This window comes from Daldinia vernicosa (assembly GCF_022497035.1).
Source record: "Daldinia vernicosa strain CBS 139.73 unplaced genomic scaffold F5Y00scaffold_4, whole genome shotgun sequence".
Classification (NCBI taxonomy): Eukaryota; Fungi; Ascomycota; class Sordariomycetes; order Xylariales; family Hypoxylaceae; genus Daldinia; species Daldinia vernicosa.
Window position 1 is genome coordinate 235,891 of NW_025953920.1, and position 13,834 is coordinate 249,724.

Genomic DNA, 13,834 nt, shown 5'->3' on the forward strand with positions numbered 1-13,834 from the left:
ACCCTTCTCAGTTCGTGTCACGTCGTCGATATACCTAGTATTATATACGAACAACATCCTCTCCAAAAGGGGGAGCTTCGACTATAAATCACGAAGAATACAAGCTGATGCTTTCGTTCATGTCTTCACCTCTCCGTCTACTAGCTGACCCCTAATCCCCGTCCCTGCGGATGATCCCCACTGCTGTGGCATCTCTACCCACATCCTCGTCGTCGTCCTCGTCGCCCTGGTGTTACTGATATTCTATGCATACCTGATAATCGCGATGCGTCTACCCAGCGTTGCGTCTACCCAACGTTGCGTTTAACCACCGCTGCACTTTATTTCTTTTTGCCTTGCTAGGCACCTAAAGTTTCCAGGTGACCTGCCCTTACCCTTTCTGCACACTACATTCACTGCCACCTTTTTTCTTTTTTTTTTTCTCCTACACTTTACACATCGTGAAGTGTGCTGCCAATACCAACAGAGCACATAGCCAACCATCAATACCTTCATCAATACTTCGTTGACTATCAGGATTCTTTCTTCATTTCTGTTCTATTGTTTTCCTTCTCGTTTTCCTTCTCTTTTTTCTCGTTTTTCTACTCGTTTTCCTTCTCGTTTCTGTTCTTGTTTCCATCCCCATTTTCACCCTCGTTTGTATTCTTTCTATTCCCGCGCAAACCAAGGGCTTCTACTGGTTCACAATGACGGGGGTAGGTTCCGCATCCTCTTCTGGTGAGGAACCCTTCCATCTTGAGAAGTATCGTCCGGCTTGCGAAGCAGCAAAAGTTCGAGAGTCAGATCAAGTCCAGGAGTCCCCATCTCCTTACGCCCCGAAGTCTTCTCAAAACGAAGACACTACTCACATTCGGCCTGCCCTGACTGGGACGTCATCTAAGAAGAAGCATTTCCTCAACGCCAGCGTTGCAACAGCACTTGGAAGAAGCAAGAATAAAACTGGTCGTGAAGAGCAGGCCGGATTCGGCACCCCATCGTCCTCATCTCGGGGACTTGGCTACAGGAGACTTTCACACAGTGTTGTGGCTAAAATCAAGGGCCTATTCAATGATGACGAAGTGATGCCTATTACTAAGGAGAATATGCGATCACTGAGTGAGAATCCGATTGATCCCCTCCAATCTCTAAAGCTGCATGAGCCGGCACAGCAATCAAAAGTCGACCTCTCGCGTACTTCTTCATTGGGGAGCGCTATCTACAATTACGATCGACATGGAGTGTTGAATGACAACACAACTCAAGTTGGCACATCTAATTCTAACCGACGAAACAGCCTGGGGACGGATAATGGCTCCTTATCAAGGCGGGTTACTATAGACAGTATCATAAGACGACGCAATACGAACAGAGACGGCGAGCTCAACCAAGGGGGCGTGCGCAGGATGAATGATCTTGAAAGAGCCCACCTCGCTCCGAATCTCCTTCAACTGAACAGTCAGGCGGTAGCAGCTGGCTACCGAGATATCTCGGACCGTTTGAAATATGACCCAGAATGGGGAGGAAGCAGCCTCGGACACTGGGTAATTGACATGGCATCAGAAGGTCACTCAATGCACCAACAGGGTTCAATGCACCAACAGAGTGAATCAAGCTCCTCATCTCTAATCGGCGACATACAAGAATTTAAGGATTTCGACGGTGTTTTCCCATTTTCCGATAGTTCATCATCCCAGCGCGAGTCAATCGATTCTGAGGGGTTTCCCGCATTCACTATTGAAGACAGTGCAGATGCAACACATTTCCTTCCCAACCCCACCAATCCCCGTACCTCAGTTAGCACTCGCGCAGACACTCGCGTAGATTCCTGGCACTTTAACGACAATAATTTGTTGCCTGCAATTCCTGCAATTCCTCGCCAGGAACAGTTTTCTTCTCCCGAACCTCAGTCGGAAAGATCCAGTTTTTCGTCCCAACAAGAAACTGCGCACCACAATAGAGGCATTTCAGGACCTGAACAAACCGTCGAACAAGCAAATCCCACACATTCGACATACCTTTCCGACTGGTTGTGTTCCCATTGTGGCTTCTTGAATCTTCCGAGACGAACTGCCTGCCTGCAGTGCTGGGAAGAACGTGCAGAATCTCTAGGCGACATAGGTCGACGTAACCGCCGGGTAACTTTCGCAGAGCCCACGAAATTCGAGGGCAAACACGCTTCAGCCATGGCAGGATACAATGCATCTCTCGTCGATGCATCGCTCATTCCCGAGCCGCTCAAAATCAAGTCTTGCCTCAAGGCAAAGACTCAAGAATCTCAAACCGCCGACAAGAGTACCCAGACTGGGATTCAGGGCTCTGATGGACCGGCTTCTCATCAGAATCAGCAGACCAATGCCACCGAAGCTACCGCTACGTCCAACGAGGCCGAGAAGACCGCCGACGATATCATCAAGGAAGGACTAAAGGAGATGGAAGCTATCATGAACGAGGCTAAGGAGAAGAACGAGATCATGCGAGGCCTGCTAGAGTTGATGGAGGAAATAGTGCAAAAGAAGATGTCCGAGAAGCGTAAGGCTAAAGACTAAGCCATTGGTCGCACATGAGGCGAGCCACGCTCGTATTCACGGATCTGCCAGATGGGCCGGATCACATTTGCGTATCACATTTGCGTATGCGTTACATGATTTTGAGATGGAGAGCTGGAGGATGAGTAGGAGATGATGCTAGGAGACGGGTAGCAAACCACACGGCATGGAAGGAAATGCCAGGAGAAGCCAGTATATGGCAAGATGGCTAGAGCTCATATTACGTACAGGGAATTCTTCACCCTTCTCATTGCCTTTCTTGAACATACAGTTCAATATGTCCGATTTTGTACAATAGCACGATTGAAAACCCGAAAACCATTGAGGATAAAAAAAGGAGGGATGGAACTTTTGGAAGGTCATCAATGTACTTATCTACTTAGATAAGGCCGATAGGAACAAGCAAGGCACAGACCACGTTGCATTCATTCTATAATTCAGGCCACCCAGTGAACGCTAACTTTACCTTAGAAGCAACCGCCTACCCTTAAATCGCTGTCATTAAATCGCCGAACCTTAGATTATCGAGTAAACGAATTCGTGTAGAACCAGCAAGCAAGAAACCACCCAATATGGATCCTTACTCGGCAGAAGGCGAACTGATAAATATTCACAATCATTTCCACCAGGGCCAGTACCAAGAAGTCATCGACTTTGACACATCTGCTCTCTCCTCCGAAAATGCACTACCTGCCCGAGTACTCGCCCTCCGAGCTCGCATTGCTCTAGGACAAGCAGAAGAAGCAATCGCCGACGTTCAAGGAGAATCGGAACCCGAACTGGTAGCAGTGCGCGCCTTAGCCGAGTACAGCTTGGGGAAGACGGATGCGGCTGTTCAAGCTGTCGAGGAGCTTGCCTCGTCAGCCGGTGATAACCAGACAGTCCAAGTTCTTGGAGGGACGGTCCTGCAAGCTGCTGGCAAATCAGAGGAGGCTCTCGCGCTATTATCACAACACTCTGGTAGCCGTAGGTTTATTACTCGACAAGCAATGGCTGTCCGGTCTGAGTACTAATAAGGACTTGTCTAGTTGACGCTGTCGCTTTGATTACGCAAATCCATCTCCAGCAAAACAGAACCGATTTAGCCCTTAAAGAAGTAGCTGCGGCTAGGCGGTGGGCGCAAGATAGTCTACTTGTCAACTTAGCTGAGTCATGGGTTGGCCTACGGCTGGTATGTACGGCATTGAATTGGCCCCTACAATAGCAGAGCTAACGAATGACTTTGTGCTTAGGGAGGAGATAAGTACCAGCAAGCATTTTACGTATTCGAAGAACTCGCGCAAGCTCCCTCTACATCCTCGATCGTCTCCCTCGTCTCCCAGGCAGTATGCGAGTTACATCTAGGCCGCGTCGAGGAAGCACAGAGTGCTCTCGAGCAAGCCGTGCAGAAGCAACCTGAATACGCCGAAGCCATTGCCAATTTATTGGTTTTGTCAATCATCACCGGCAAGGATGCTGCCGCTGTTTCTGAGCTTACAAAGTATGCTTTTTATCGAACTAGCCTGAAAACTCCACGCATGCTAATACAATTTCATTATAGTACCCTAAAGAAAGCTGCCCCTGAACACACATTCCTAGTCGATCTTGAGGAAAAGAGCGAATTGTTTGATAAGGCGGCCGCTAAGTTTAGCGCAAAGGTGTCGGCTTAAAATAGGAAGGGCAGCTAATACAGGTCTTGACGAATGTTGATATATTGGTAGACCTTGGAGACGAGGCATAAAGAAAAGGCGAAAACGCTTTGGTTATGATAACTCTATGAACATGATGAATACCCCATATTGAATCGTCATAATATTGGTTACGTGTCTTGACCACTCTTAATTGCGGGTTGAGAGGCATAAATGATATTCAGCTCGATCTATGATACATCGACATCAATAACCAACCCGACGATTCCTCGAGATATTTCCAAATAGGGTATTCCGAAGTCCACATTTATCAAGTAACATAGCATAAACTTATGATAGACTGTGTTTATCATTGAAAGTTAGGGTATTACAAAAAAGCAAATGTCAAAAACTAACTCAACTTATGTGACATCATCTGTGTCCTGGAGCCGTGTTTTCTAAATCGTTAAACTTACATCTGAGAATTTGAGAGTATTCAAATGCACAATGACGCTTCTCGGACTATAATATGTGAGTGTGCCTTAAAAATGGTATTGCAAGGGGTAAACAACTGCATCTAATCGATGCAGAAAAGAAAAGGGGGTTAGTCGATCTAAGTTGACACGGTTACGAGAAAATACGATACCCCTCATTCACGATGGCTTTCTCGATCCTCATCTACACTATCTATTGACCGCTCGTGGGATTACATATGCTGGGAGCCTCTGGCGATCTCATCGTGCTTCAAACTAACCTCTTTTCGGTATGAAACTTCCGCTATCGCTGCGGCGCTAGTGGACCATCACTCGAAGTTACTGTCCAGTTAGAGAGCCTAGAATTATGTATGAACATGAATTATCGTGGGATTCCTCCCAAAAGCCGCCTATGACATCACTACGTCACTCGGCCTTTCTACAAACGGACACTTGAAGCCTATTATTGCTTACACATGCTGCTTACAGCCGGAACGCAATCAAACATCGTGACTCCTCGGAGCCAAGATTGTTCTGAAAAGCCTGCAAGCTAATGTTATCTACATATGAGGTAGTGTATGTGTGAGTGGGCTTAAGGGCTATTCATCGAATTAGCGCTAAAGAGGCATTACATACACTCCTTGAGAAAAGGAGATAACAATTATCATTTATGGAAAAGTTTCAGAAGATCATCTCGCAAATGAGAGCTGTGGAAATGCTTTGGTTGATAAGACATCTAGCTTAGATGAAGATCGTACACAGTTTCGGTAGACTTGCCACCAGTTTCGAGAGGAATCTAGACTTCGGGAGATGAACAAAGAGGCTGATCCGGGACCGTAAAGAACGGGGTCTCGATCCATATGTTGTGTAGATGATTTTTACAAGGCCGACAAATCAGCAAATCAGGCGGGTAGGCCGCGTCGGACGCTTGCCCAGCCCGTCCACGTCCACGATCTCACAGATTTCTGCAAGCCCCTGGTCTATAAACCTGGCTAAGAAATTTTTTGGAAAAAGCCCGAGTGGACCGGGTGGCGCGCAAATAGGCCTGATAGGTAACACTGGCTATCCTGGAATATGTCAACGTGCATGCCGATAGGACGATGCCTTCGTTCTCTGCCGAACTGGACCTGCACTCCAAATCGGCGCTTGCATGATACCCTTGTAAAAGTTACAGGTAGGATTACATAGTAGGCCGCTGCGTCTGATATGACGATGGCTTCGTTAGACTATGCTTCCTGTCCGGTCTCGTCATCGTGAAGGGTCCTTTGTCCCGCCAAAAGTTGTGGGCTACACTTTTATATAAATCCGTTGTCTCGTCGTATTTCATGGCAAGTTCTTCATTACAAGACAAGACACACAGGTATATCTACCAAACCAAATTCACTATTACTATATTTGTTTCCGTAGAATAGACTTCGGTTCACATCTCCTATAAACCATTAAGACTTTAGATTATATAGGTACACATATATATCAACATCCAAGATGCCTATCGCACTTACACCACCACCGGTTCCTGAGGCCAAACCCCTCGGAGATGCCAAGGCTCAATCCCCAAACAAGAGAAAGATTATCTGCTTTTCAGGTATGGTGCCGTATTTAGACACCCCCCTTTACCTAGACTCGTTTACTAACATGATATCAGACTTTGACGGCACAATCTTCATGCAGGACACCGGACACGTCCTCTTCGACAACCACGGCTGCGGCTCCACACGAAGAGAGATGCTAGACGAGCAAATCAAGACCGGCGAGCGATCTTTCCGGGACGTCTCGGAGGAAATGTGGGGGTCTCTAAACGTCCCCTTCGACGACGGCTTCGAAGTCATGAACAAGTCTCTCGAGATCGATCCGGATTTCCAGAGCTTCCACCAATACTGCCTCGAGAACAACATCCCCTTCAACGTCATCTCCGCCGGTCTCAAACCCATCTTGAGAAGAGTCCTCGACACGTTCTTGGGAGAAGAGGCCTCGGCGCACATCGACATCGTGGCCAACGACGCTCACATATCCGCCGACGGGTCCGAGTGGAAGCCCATCTGGCGCCACGACACGGACCTCGGCCACGACAAGGCGCAGTCCATCACGGAAGCGCGCAAGGAGGCGGAGACCGCGTGCGACGACGGCACGGTCCCGCTGATCGTGTTCATCGGCGACGGGGTATCGGACCTGCCCGCCGCCCGGGAGGCCGACGTGCTGTTCGCGCGGCGCGGCCTGCGCCTCGAGGAGTACTGCCGGGAGCACGACATCCCGTACATCCCGTTCGACACCTTCGCCGACATCCAGCGCGAGATCGAGCGCGTCCGGCTCGACGACGAGAAGAAGACGGGAGGCAGGGGCGTGCCTGTGCGGTTCAACCCGCGCGCGAATCTCTGGCGCAGAGTGTCGAGCAGGAATGCTGTGCCGAGATATGTGCTTATGTCCCCGACTAGGGAGGACAAGATGTTCCTCTGGCCTGAGGCCTTCTCTGAGCTCAAGAAGAACGAGGTCGAAGTCGCTGAGACGCCTGTGTCGTCGGTCCGGGAGCATGCTGTGCAGTCTCAGGTGCAGAGCGCTGCTTAGTTGGAGGGTAATATACCATGGTTGGACGTCTTTCTCGGAAGACTACCTAATACTTATTGCATATCACGGCGTTTATGTTGGTTTACTTTTATTTGGTTGGTATGGTACAGCGATGAGGAGTTACACGATAGCACGAGGCGTTTGGGTTAGAATATACATGTTATGGTGAGGCTTATGGGATACATCTAGATTGCGGGTGTCTTAGTTAAAGAGGGTTGTTCCTATAATAGACGATATTATCGAGTAACCTTGAACTTCAGCATTAGTGCTTGTTTATCGACACGATGAACTATTATCGGTTTTTTACTCTCTCGATCCCATAGCTGAAGTATTTGAGCAATACGTCGTGCCCAGCAGTAGAGGCGTATTGTCTTTATTTGCACTGCCACCCATCCCTCCATCGCAGGATGATGTACCTACAAGTTTGATTTCCTGGTTACGGCGCGTGTCATACGCAGTCCTAGACATTACCAAATTAGTTAGATCGAGCCAATAGGAAGAGCAGGAGTAGCTGTTCTGCTCCCAACCTACGACATCATTCTTTAAACAATCACCGATCAGCTCATTTGACGTCCGCCTAGATTTGATCCCACCTCAAGCCAACCCTAGTTAAGCTGAAGATCGGAAAATCGGAACAAAGAGCATAGAGAACTGGAACATAGCTAATGGTGCGCATTCCGAGTTCCGTCATAGCAAGTTAGTGCGTCCTATTATTATCTTTCCTTTAATCATGGATATCATAGAAGGCAAGTGACGGTATGGTATGTAATAAGAAGGTCGACGGATCTCACGGCAAATGTTTACGTAGTATTTCGCTTTAGTTGCGGTAGACGCGGCATCCTTAATTAGCATCTCCATGTCTGATCGTGCTTCTGGAGCTCTCCGAGTAGCCGGTAGGCCTTGCTTTACCTCCCCCCCACGAAAGCCTTCATCCGATCCGGTACGCGGGTAGGTAGGCTATACGTAGGTAGTTACGTGCCGTTACATTTTCGCCAGTTGGGATTTTCTGGAACGCGGGATCATCGATCGCCGCCGTCCTGCAGCTAAAGAGGCACAGCCCTATTGCCAATTCGAGATACAACGACCGATGACCTACCCGCCTCGAAAATGTTGCTAATTTACCTAGGTAGATACGTTATTGTGCGTGTGATCTATTATTTTATTTAGATTATTGGTATCGGTATCGAGTCTTTGTCTATGTAATGTTAGCACGGGGTTGAGCAACGCACATCTTCGGATGAATTGGGGGCAAGTTTTTGCTGTTATTAGGTACCCAAGGTATCTTCCAGAATCCCCCCGGCTCTAAAAGAAGCTTTTCTAGCATGGGGTTGTTTATGCTTAGTTACCAGGTTCTAAACTAGATCGAGATGAGTTTCAGTTTTATAATTAACTTCATATGTCCGGTGGATCTAACAATTGAAATTTTCCTTTTTTTTTTCTTCTTATTTTATCTAACAAATCTATTTTTACCTATTGTTTAGCGACCCTCGGTAAGTTTACGTTCACATTTGGTTCAAGCTGTCTGCCCCATTATGTACCGATCCGTACGCGCAAGTAATTCATCGAGATTAAGCGTATTTTTATTTAGTGGATCGAGTTAGCTACCTAATGTACCTATGGCTTGCTATCGTGGCAGTGAAGGCGGGGTGATTGCCAGCGTCAGCGGGCTAGCCCTCCCTGCCTCCTGCTCATTTCCACCATCAAAGCTCGAAGGTGCCTGGAACAATAGAATTTCGGATGCTTCTCGTACCACATGAACTCGCGACGCGATTGGATTGGATACCAACACTAAACTACTGCCCCTCCAAAAGAAACTTGGCAATAAGCTTCAAAAGCATATTGAATCCATAACAACTCCTTCTACTTCTTATCCTAGCTTGTTTATTTATTTATTTCTTTTTCCAGTTTTAAATATCGTACCTTAGGTATCCTTCCTCCTATACCATATGGTACCCGCCTATCGGAGCAAATCAAGTAATTCCAAACCAAACTCAAAAGTGGTAATTTACCCCCAACTTACCGAGAGTAGTTCGTCTTGTCCTTAGCCTACCAATCTTACAGTCAATCGTTGGTAGGCTCTAGCAGCTCTCCTTGACATCATCTCGAAACACTAGCGCGTTAGTCCAGGGCATCACAACCACCGAAGGCTGAAAGGGGGGAAGGACTCAACTACCAAGCACTTCCAAGACAGGGTCCAGCACAACGTCACCCTCGTTTGCCCCCTTCTTGTTCCTTGGAAATACAACCTCCCATATTTTGTACCTCTACCCTCTTTAGTCCGACTCTCCTGAAAGTCCTCCACCATGGTTCGCATTATCCCTCAACGATTGAAAACTTATACTACTGGTTCTACCAATTCCACTGCCAATAGCCGCAGTACAAGTCCCATGCCGTCAAAACTCGACGTCGGTGCCGCGGAAGGGCGTAAGGACACGGGGTTGGTCTTAAAGATTATTATACTTCGAGTAAGGACATTGAATCGATAGACAATATTAATTCTAGTCTAGACTACGGATTCTAACCTGTAATGATATAGGCAAGAGATTTAGCTGCTAAAGATCGTGGAGGCACATCCGATCCCGTATGTTAACACCCGTCTTCCTATTCTTAACTCCCGGGGGGGGAAAAAACCGCGGACATTGCTAATAGTCCGCATTCTCTAGTATCTCCAACTGACCTGCGGCGAAACTAAATTTCTTACACACCATGTCCCGAAGACGCTGAATCCCGAGTGGAATGTTGTCTGTACCGTACCCATCACTGGCGTAGAGAATTTACTGCTTGATTGCATCTGCTGGGACAAGGATCGCTTTGGTAAAGATTATCTAGGCGAGTTCGATTTAGCCCTCGAGGAGATATTCTCCAACGAAAAGACCGAACAAGAAGCAAAATGGTATCCCCTTAAGAGCAAGAAGCCAGGCAAGAAAAAGAATAATGTCTCGGGGGAGGTTTTGTTACAGTGCACTTTATTCGACTCAACAGACAAGGATGCGACAGATGCCCAGATCTTAGAAAAGTTGCACTCACTCGCTACCGCCTTATCCGAATCTACATCCCGCAATGATACCCCTAATATGACACCCACGCTTGGTCCGACCTCAACATCCAAGTCCGGTTCATCCCCATCTCCCCAGCTAAGTCAGAGTACCACCGATGGATCACAGGACGATGAAGATGACGACGAGATTCTGGACGACGATGAGACTCCTGAGGATGAGGACCCGAGTAAGCCCGATGCTATAGAGAAGAGGAAGAGACGGCTCAGGATCAAGGGTTTGAAGCGCAAGAGGAGACAGAATCCTTACGAATTCGTCAACGGCGGTAGCGATGTGGTCGGCTTAATCTTCCTTGAGATTTGCAACATTACCGACCTTCCCCCCGAATCAAACTTCACGAAAACTAGCTTCGATATGGATCCCTTCGTTGTTGCATCTTTAGGTAAAAAGACTTATCGTACACGAGTTGTCCGGCATAATCTGAATCCCGTATTCAATGAGAAGATGCTCTTTCACGTGCTGAACCATGAACAATCATACTCGTTTGCTTTCACGGTTATCGATCGCGACAAATATTCTGGGAATGACTTCATTGCCTCGACCTCCTTTCCCCTACAGGAACTCATCGAAAGGAGCCCTAAGGCTAATCCTGAAACTGGATTGTATGACTTGAAGGAACCAGCTGAGTACGTCCCAGTCCAGAAATCAAGGCTCGCAAGACTCGGCCTTTCAAGGTCATCTTCAACGCAGAGCTTGGGCAAAAGCAGGCCGGTGTTACCCAAGAATCCTAGTACGACTTCGGCAATATCCCAGGAGCAGGCGGAGCCAAAAGCAACACCCACATCCATTCCAACTCCTACTTTACTTCAACCAGAGCAAGTGCCAAACCTCAATAGCGGAAACGGAAATAGAGACGCCGAGGGCAATGAGTTTGACGACTCTGATTTTAGTATCTTCACAATCCCCTTGAAGATGAAAAATCTGGACAAGTGGGAGGCTAAGCATAGCCCGATGCTGACCATCCGCGCCAAATATATGCCGTATCCTGCTATAAGACAACAGTTCTGGCGGGCTATGTTGCGACAGTACGACGCGGACGAAAGTGGAGAGATTAGCAAAGTCGAGTTGACTACTATGCTAGATACGCTTGGCTCGACTCTGCGAGAATCAACTATCGATAGTTTCTTCCAGCGATTCCCTCATAAGGCTGGGAACGGGGAACAAGAACTCACCATGGACGAGGCTGTCATATGTCTGGAAGATCAACTAGATGCGAAGAGTAGATCGGCTCCAGTGACTGACAAGTTAAAGAGCATGCTACCCGACACAGAAAAGGTGAAGAATCTGCTAAATCCGACAAACCCATCAAGCCACACTGGTAGCGTCACACCTTCAGAGGAAGGGTCTTTTATTCTTAGTGCAGAAGACTCGACCATTCAAGGCATTACACCTGGAACATCGACTATTGTTGTACCCGATCTCAGTACATCTGGAGAAGAGGGTGATGCGCTGGATAAAGATGACCTGAATATTGACCGTGGCGAGGAACATGTAGTCGAAATCCGAGAGTGTCCCATCTGCCACCAGCCCCGTCTCAATAAGCGGAAAGATGCTGATATCATTACCCACATTGCTACATGTGCCAGCCAGGACTGGCGCCAGGTCAATTCACTCATGATGGGCGGGTTTGTCACGGCAAGCCAAGCGCAAAGAAAGTGGTATTCCAAAGTCATCACCAAGATTTCTTATGGTGGTTATAAACTTGGCGCCAACTCGGCAAACATTCTAGTACAGGACCGTCTAACCGGACAGATTAACGAGGAAAAGATGAGTGTTTATGTACGACTGGGAATCCGATTACTGTACAAGGGATTGAAGTCTAAGGATATGGAAAACAAGCGAAGTGAGTACCTAATCTGATATATAACACAGAAATCATCGCTAATAATGCTCTAGTCCGCAAACTTCTGAAGAGTCTAAGTATCAAGCAAGGCAAAAAATACGACGACCCCGCGTCGAAGGCCCAAATTCCAGGTTTCATCCAGTTCCACCAGTTAGACATGTCCGAGGTCTTACTCCCCGTCGAGGAATTTAAAAACTTCAATGAATTCTTTTATCGCGCGCTGAAGCCAAACGCCCGACCTTGCTCAGCTCCAGACAATCCTCACATCGTTGTGTCGCCGGCCGACTGCCGGTGTGTTGTTTTCAATAGTATCGAGTCTGCGACCAACATCTGGATCAAGGGTCGCGAGTTCTCCATTAAGCGACTACTCGGCGACGCGTACCCGGAAGATGCTAAGCGCTATGAGAATGGTGCGTTAGGTATCTTCCGTCTAGCTCCCCAGGACTACCACCGGTTCCACATTCCTGTGGATGGAATTCTCCGCAAGCCTAAACTGATTGCTGGCGAGTACTATACCGTTAACCCTATGGCAATCCGGTCGGCGCTCGATGTGTACGGCGAGAATGTCCGTGTCCTTTGTCCCATCGACAGTGAAATATTCGGGCGGGTTATGGTTATCTGCGTCGGTGCCATGATGGTTGGTAGCACGGTAATTACCCGAAACGAAGGGGAAGAAGTAAAACGAGCTGAAGAGCTTGGGTACTTCAAGTTTGGTGGCAGCACAATTGTGACACTATTTGAACCCGGCAGGATGATGTTTGATGACGACCTTGTGGACAACTCAAACAGCGCTCTGGAAACACTGGTATGATACTTACCCCTCTTAAGCAATGCAAGACTAAATATTGACATACATGCAGATTCGAGCCGGCATGTCGGTTGGGCATTCCCCACAGATGCCTCAGTTTACACCAGACATGCGCAAGGATGAGAAAGACGTTACGGAGGCGGACAAGGCGGAAGCCTATCGCCGTATCCGTGGTGGTGGTGACAGCCCAGATGAAGCACCTTTACCATAGGAAGACACTTCATGATTGCTAAGACGGGAAAGACATTGCATTCGGCCGGCGTTATACCATATAAGCGACGGCTTTTTCCGAAGATTGGATTCCATTGGGTGGATAGACGAGACATTGAGCATGGGACGGGGGAACTTGCAGCATCTGTCTATCAGAAAAGTGGGCATATAGCAACGGAGAGGGGAAAGGGGGTTGAAAAGCGAGGGGCAATGCAGTTGCTAGCGTTCATCACACGTTCAGCAAGGGGAGTAAGCGCAAGCAGACTATTATTGTACACGCAGGCAGATACAGCCAGTTTGTAGCCAGTTACGGGTGATGGTTCGATATCTGACAGCAGGGATAGCCGCAGCCCCGTCGTCGTCCCATTCATAGGAATCAACCCCCAACGTCAACAGTGGCTTATAAGTCAAGGCGTATATGACGATACGATATTTTTACCGGGTATTATACAAGTGTCCTCTTGGGATGTTGTCTTGGAATGGTATCATCAGCCCTAGTTTGGATACAAGAGGGGGGGTTCATAACTAATTAGGTAGATAGTTAAGACCAATGGGTACAAATAACACACCGATATTTCCATTTTTGTAGATGCGGTCAAGAAGTCGGTATGCAATGAAAAGCTTCCACGTGCATAGAAGGCGGGATGGATTGCGGGGCGGGAATTGGGATGGAAGATGTCATTTGCTGTTTAGTTGCGGTAATTTGGTTCCACGAGACATAAACCCTGTCGGTACGGAGGTAGGTACCTG

At 47.8% G+C, this 13,834-nt stretch overlaps 4 protein-coding genes across 4 annotated transcripts; all 4 read left to right on the forward strand.

Moving 5' to 3' along the window:
* Positions 1-686: 686 nt before the first annotated feature.
* F5Y00DRAFT_271590 (uncharacterized protein) lies at positions 687-2,852 on the forward strand (the record flags this gene model as incomplete). The annotated part of the gene is made up of 1 exon (XM_048012829.1): positions 687-2,852. One exon carries the CDS (start codon positions 687-689, stop codon positions 2,523-2,525), a length of 1,839 nt encoding a protein of 612 aa, XP_047869028.1. The 3' UTR covers positions 2,526-2,852.
* Positions 2,853-2,972: 120 nt separating this feature from the next.
* F5Y00DRAFT_131968 (coatomer epsilon subunit-domain-containing protein) lies at positions 2,973-4,320 on the forward strand. Its single transcript, XM_048004224.1, has 4 exons — positions 2,973-3,491; positions 3,554-3,696; positions 3,758-4,005; positions 4,066-4,320. Exons 1-4 carry the CDS (start codon positions 3,098-3,100, stop codon positions 4,172-4,174), a joined length of 894 nt encoding a protein of 297 aa, XP_047869029.1. The 5' UTR covers positions 2,973-3,097; the 3' UTR covers positions 4,175-4,320.
* Positions 4,321-6,090: 1,770 nt separating this feature from the next.
* On the forward strand, positions 6,091-7,167 carry F5Y00DRAFT_257753 (HAD-like domain-containing protein; the record flags this gene model as incomplete). Its single annotated transcript, XM_048010603.1, has 2 exons — positions 6,091-6,190; positions 6,251-7,167. The coding sequence occupies 2 exons, from the start codon at positions 6,091-6,093 to the stop codon at positions 7,165-7,167; spliced, it is 1,017 nt and encodes a 338-aa protein (XP_047869030.1).
* A 1,977-nt stretch (positions 7,168-9,144) lies between these two features.
* F5Y00DRAFT_132027 (phosphatidylserine decarboxylase-domain-containing protein) lies at positions 9,145-13,161 on the forward strand. Its single transcript, XM_048004225.1, has 5 exons — positions 9,145-9,632; positions 9,704-9,748; positions 9,831-12,066; positions 12,120-12,871; positions 12,927-13,161. Exons 1-5 carry the CDS (start codon positions 9,471-9,473, stop codon positions 13,083-13,085), a joined length of 3,354 nt encoding a protein of 1,117 aa, XP_047869031.1. The 5' UTR covers positions 9,145-9,470; the 3' UTR covers positions 13,086-13,161.
* The last annotated feature ends 673 nt before the right edge of the window (positions 13,162-13,834 follow it).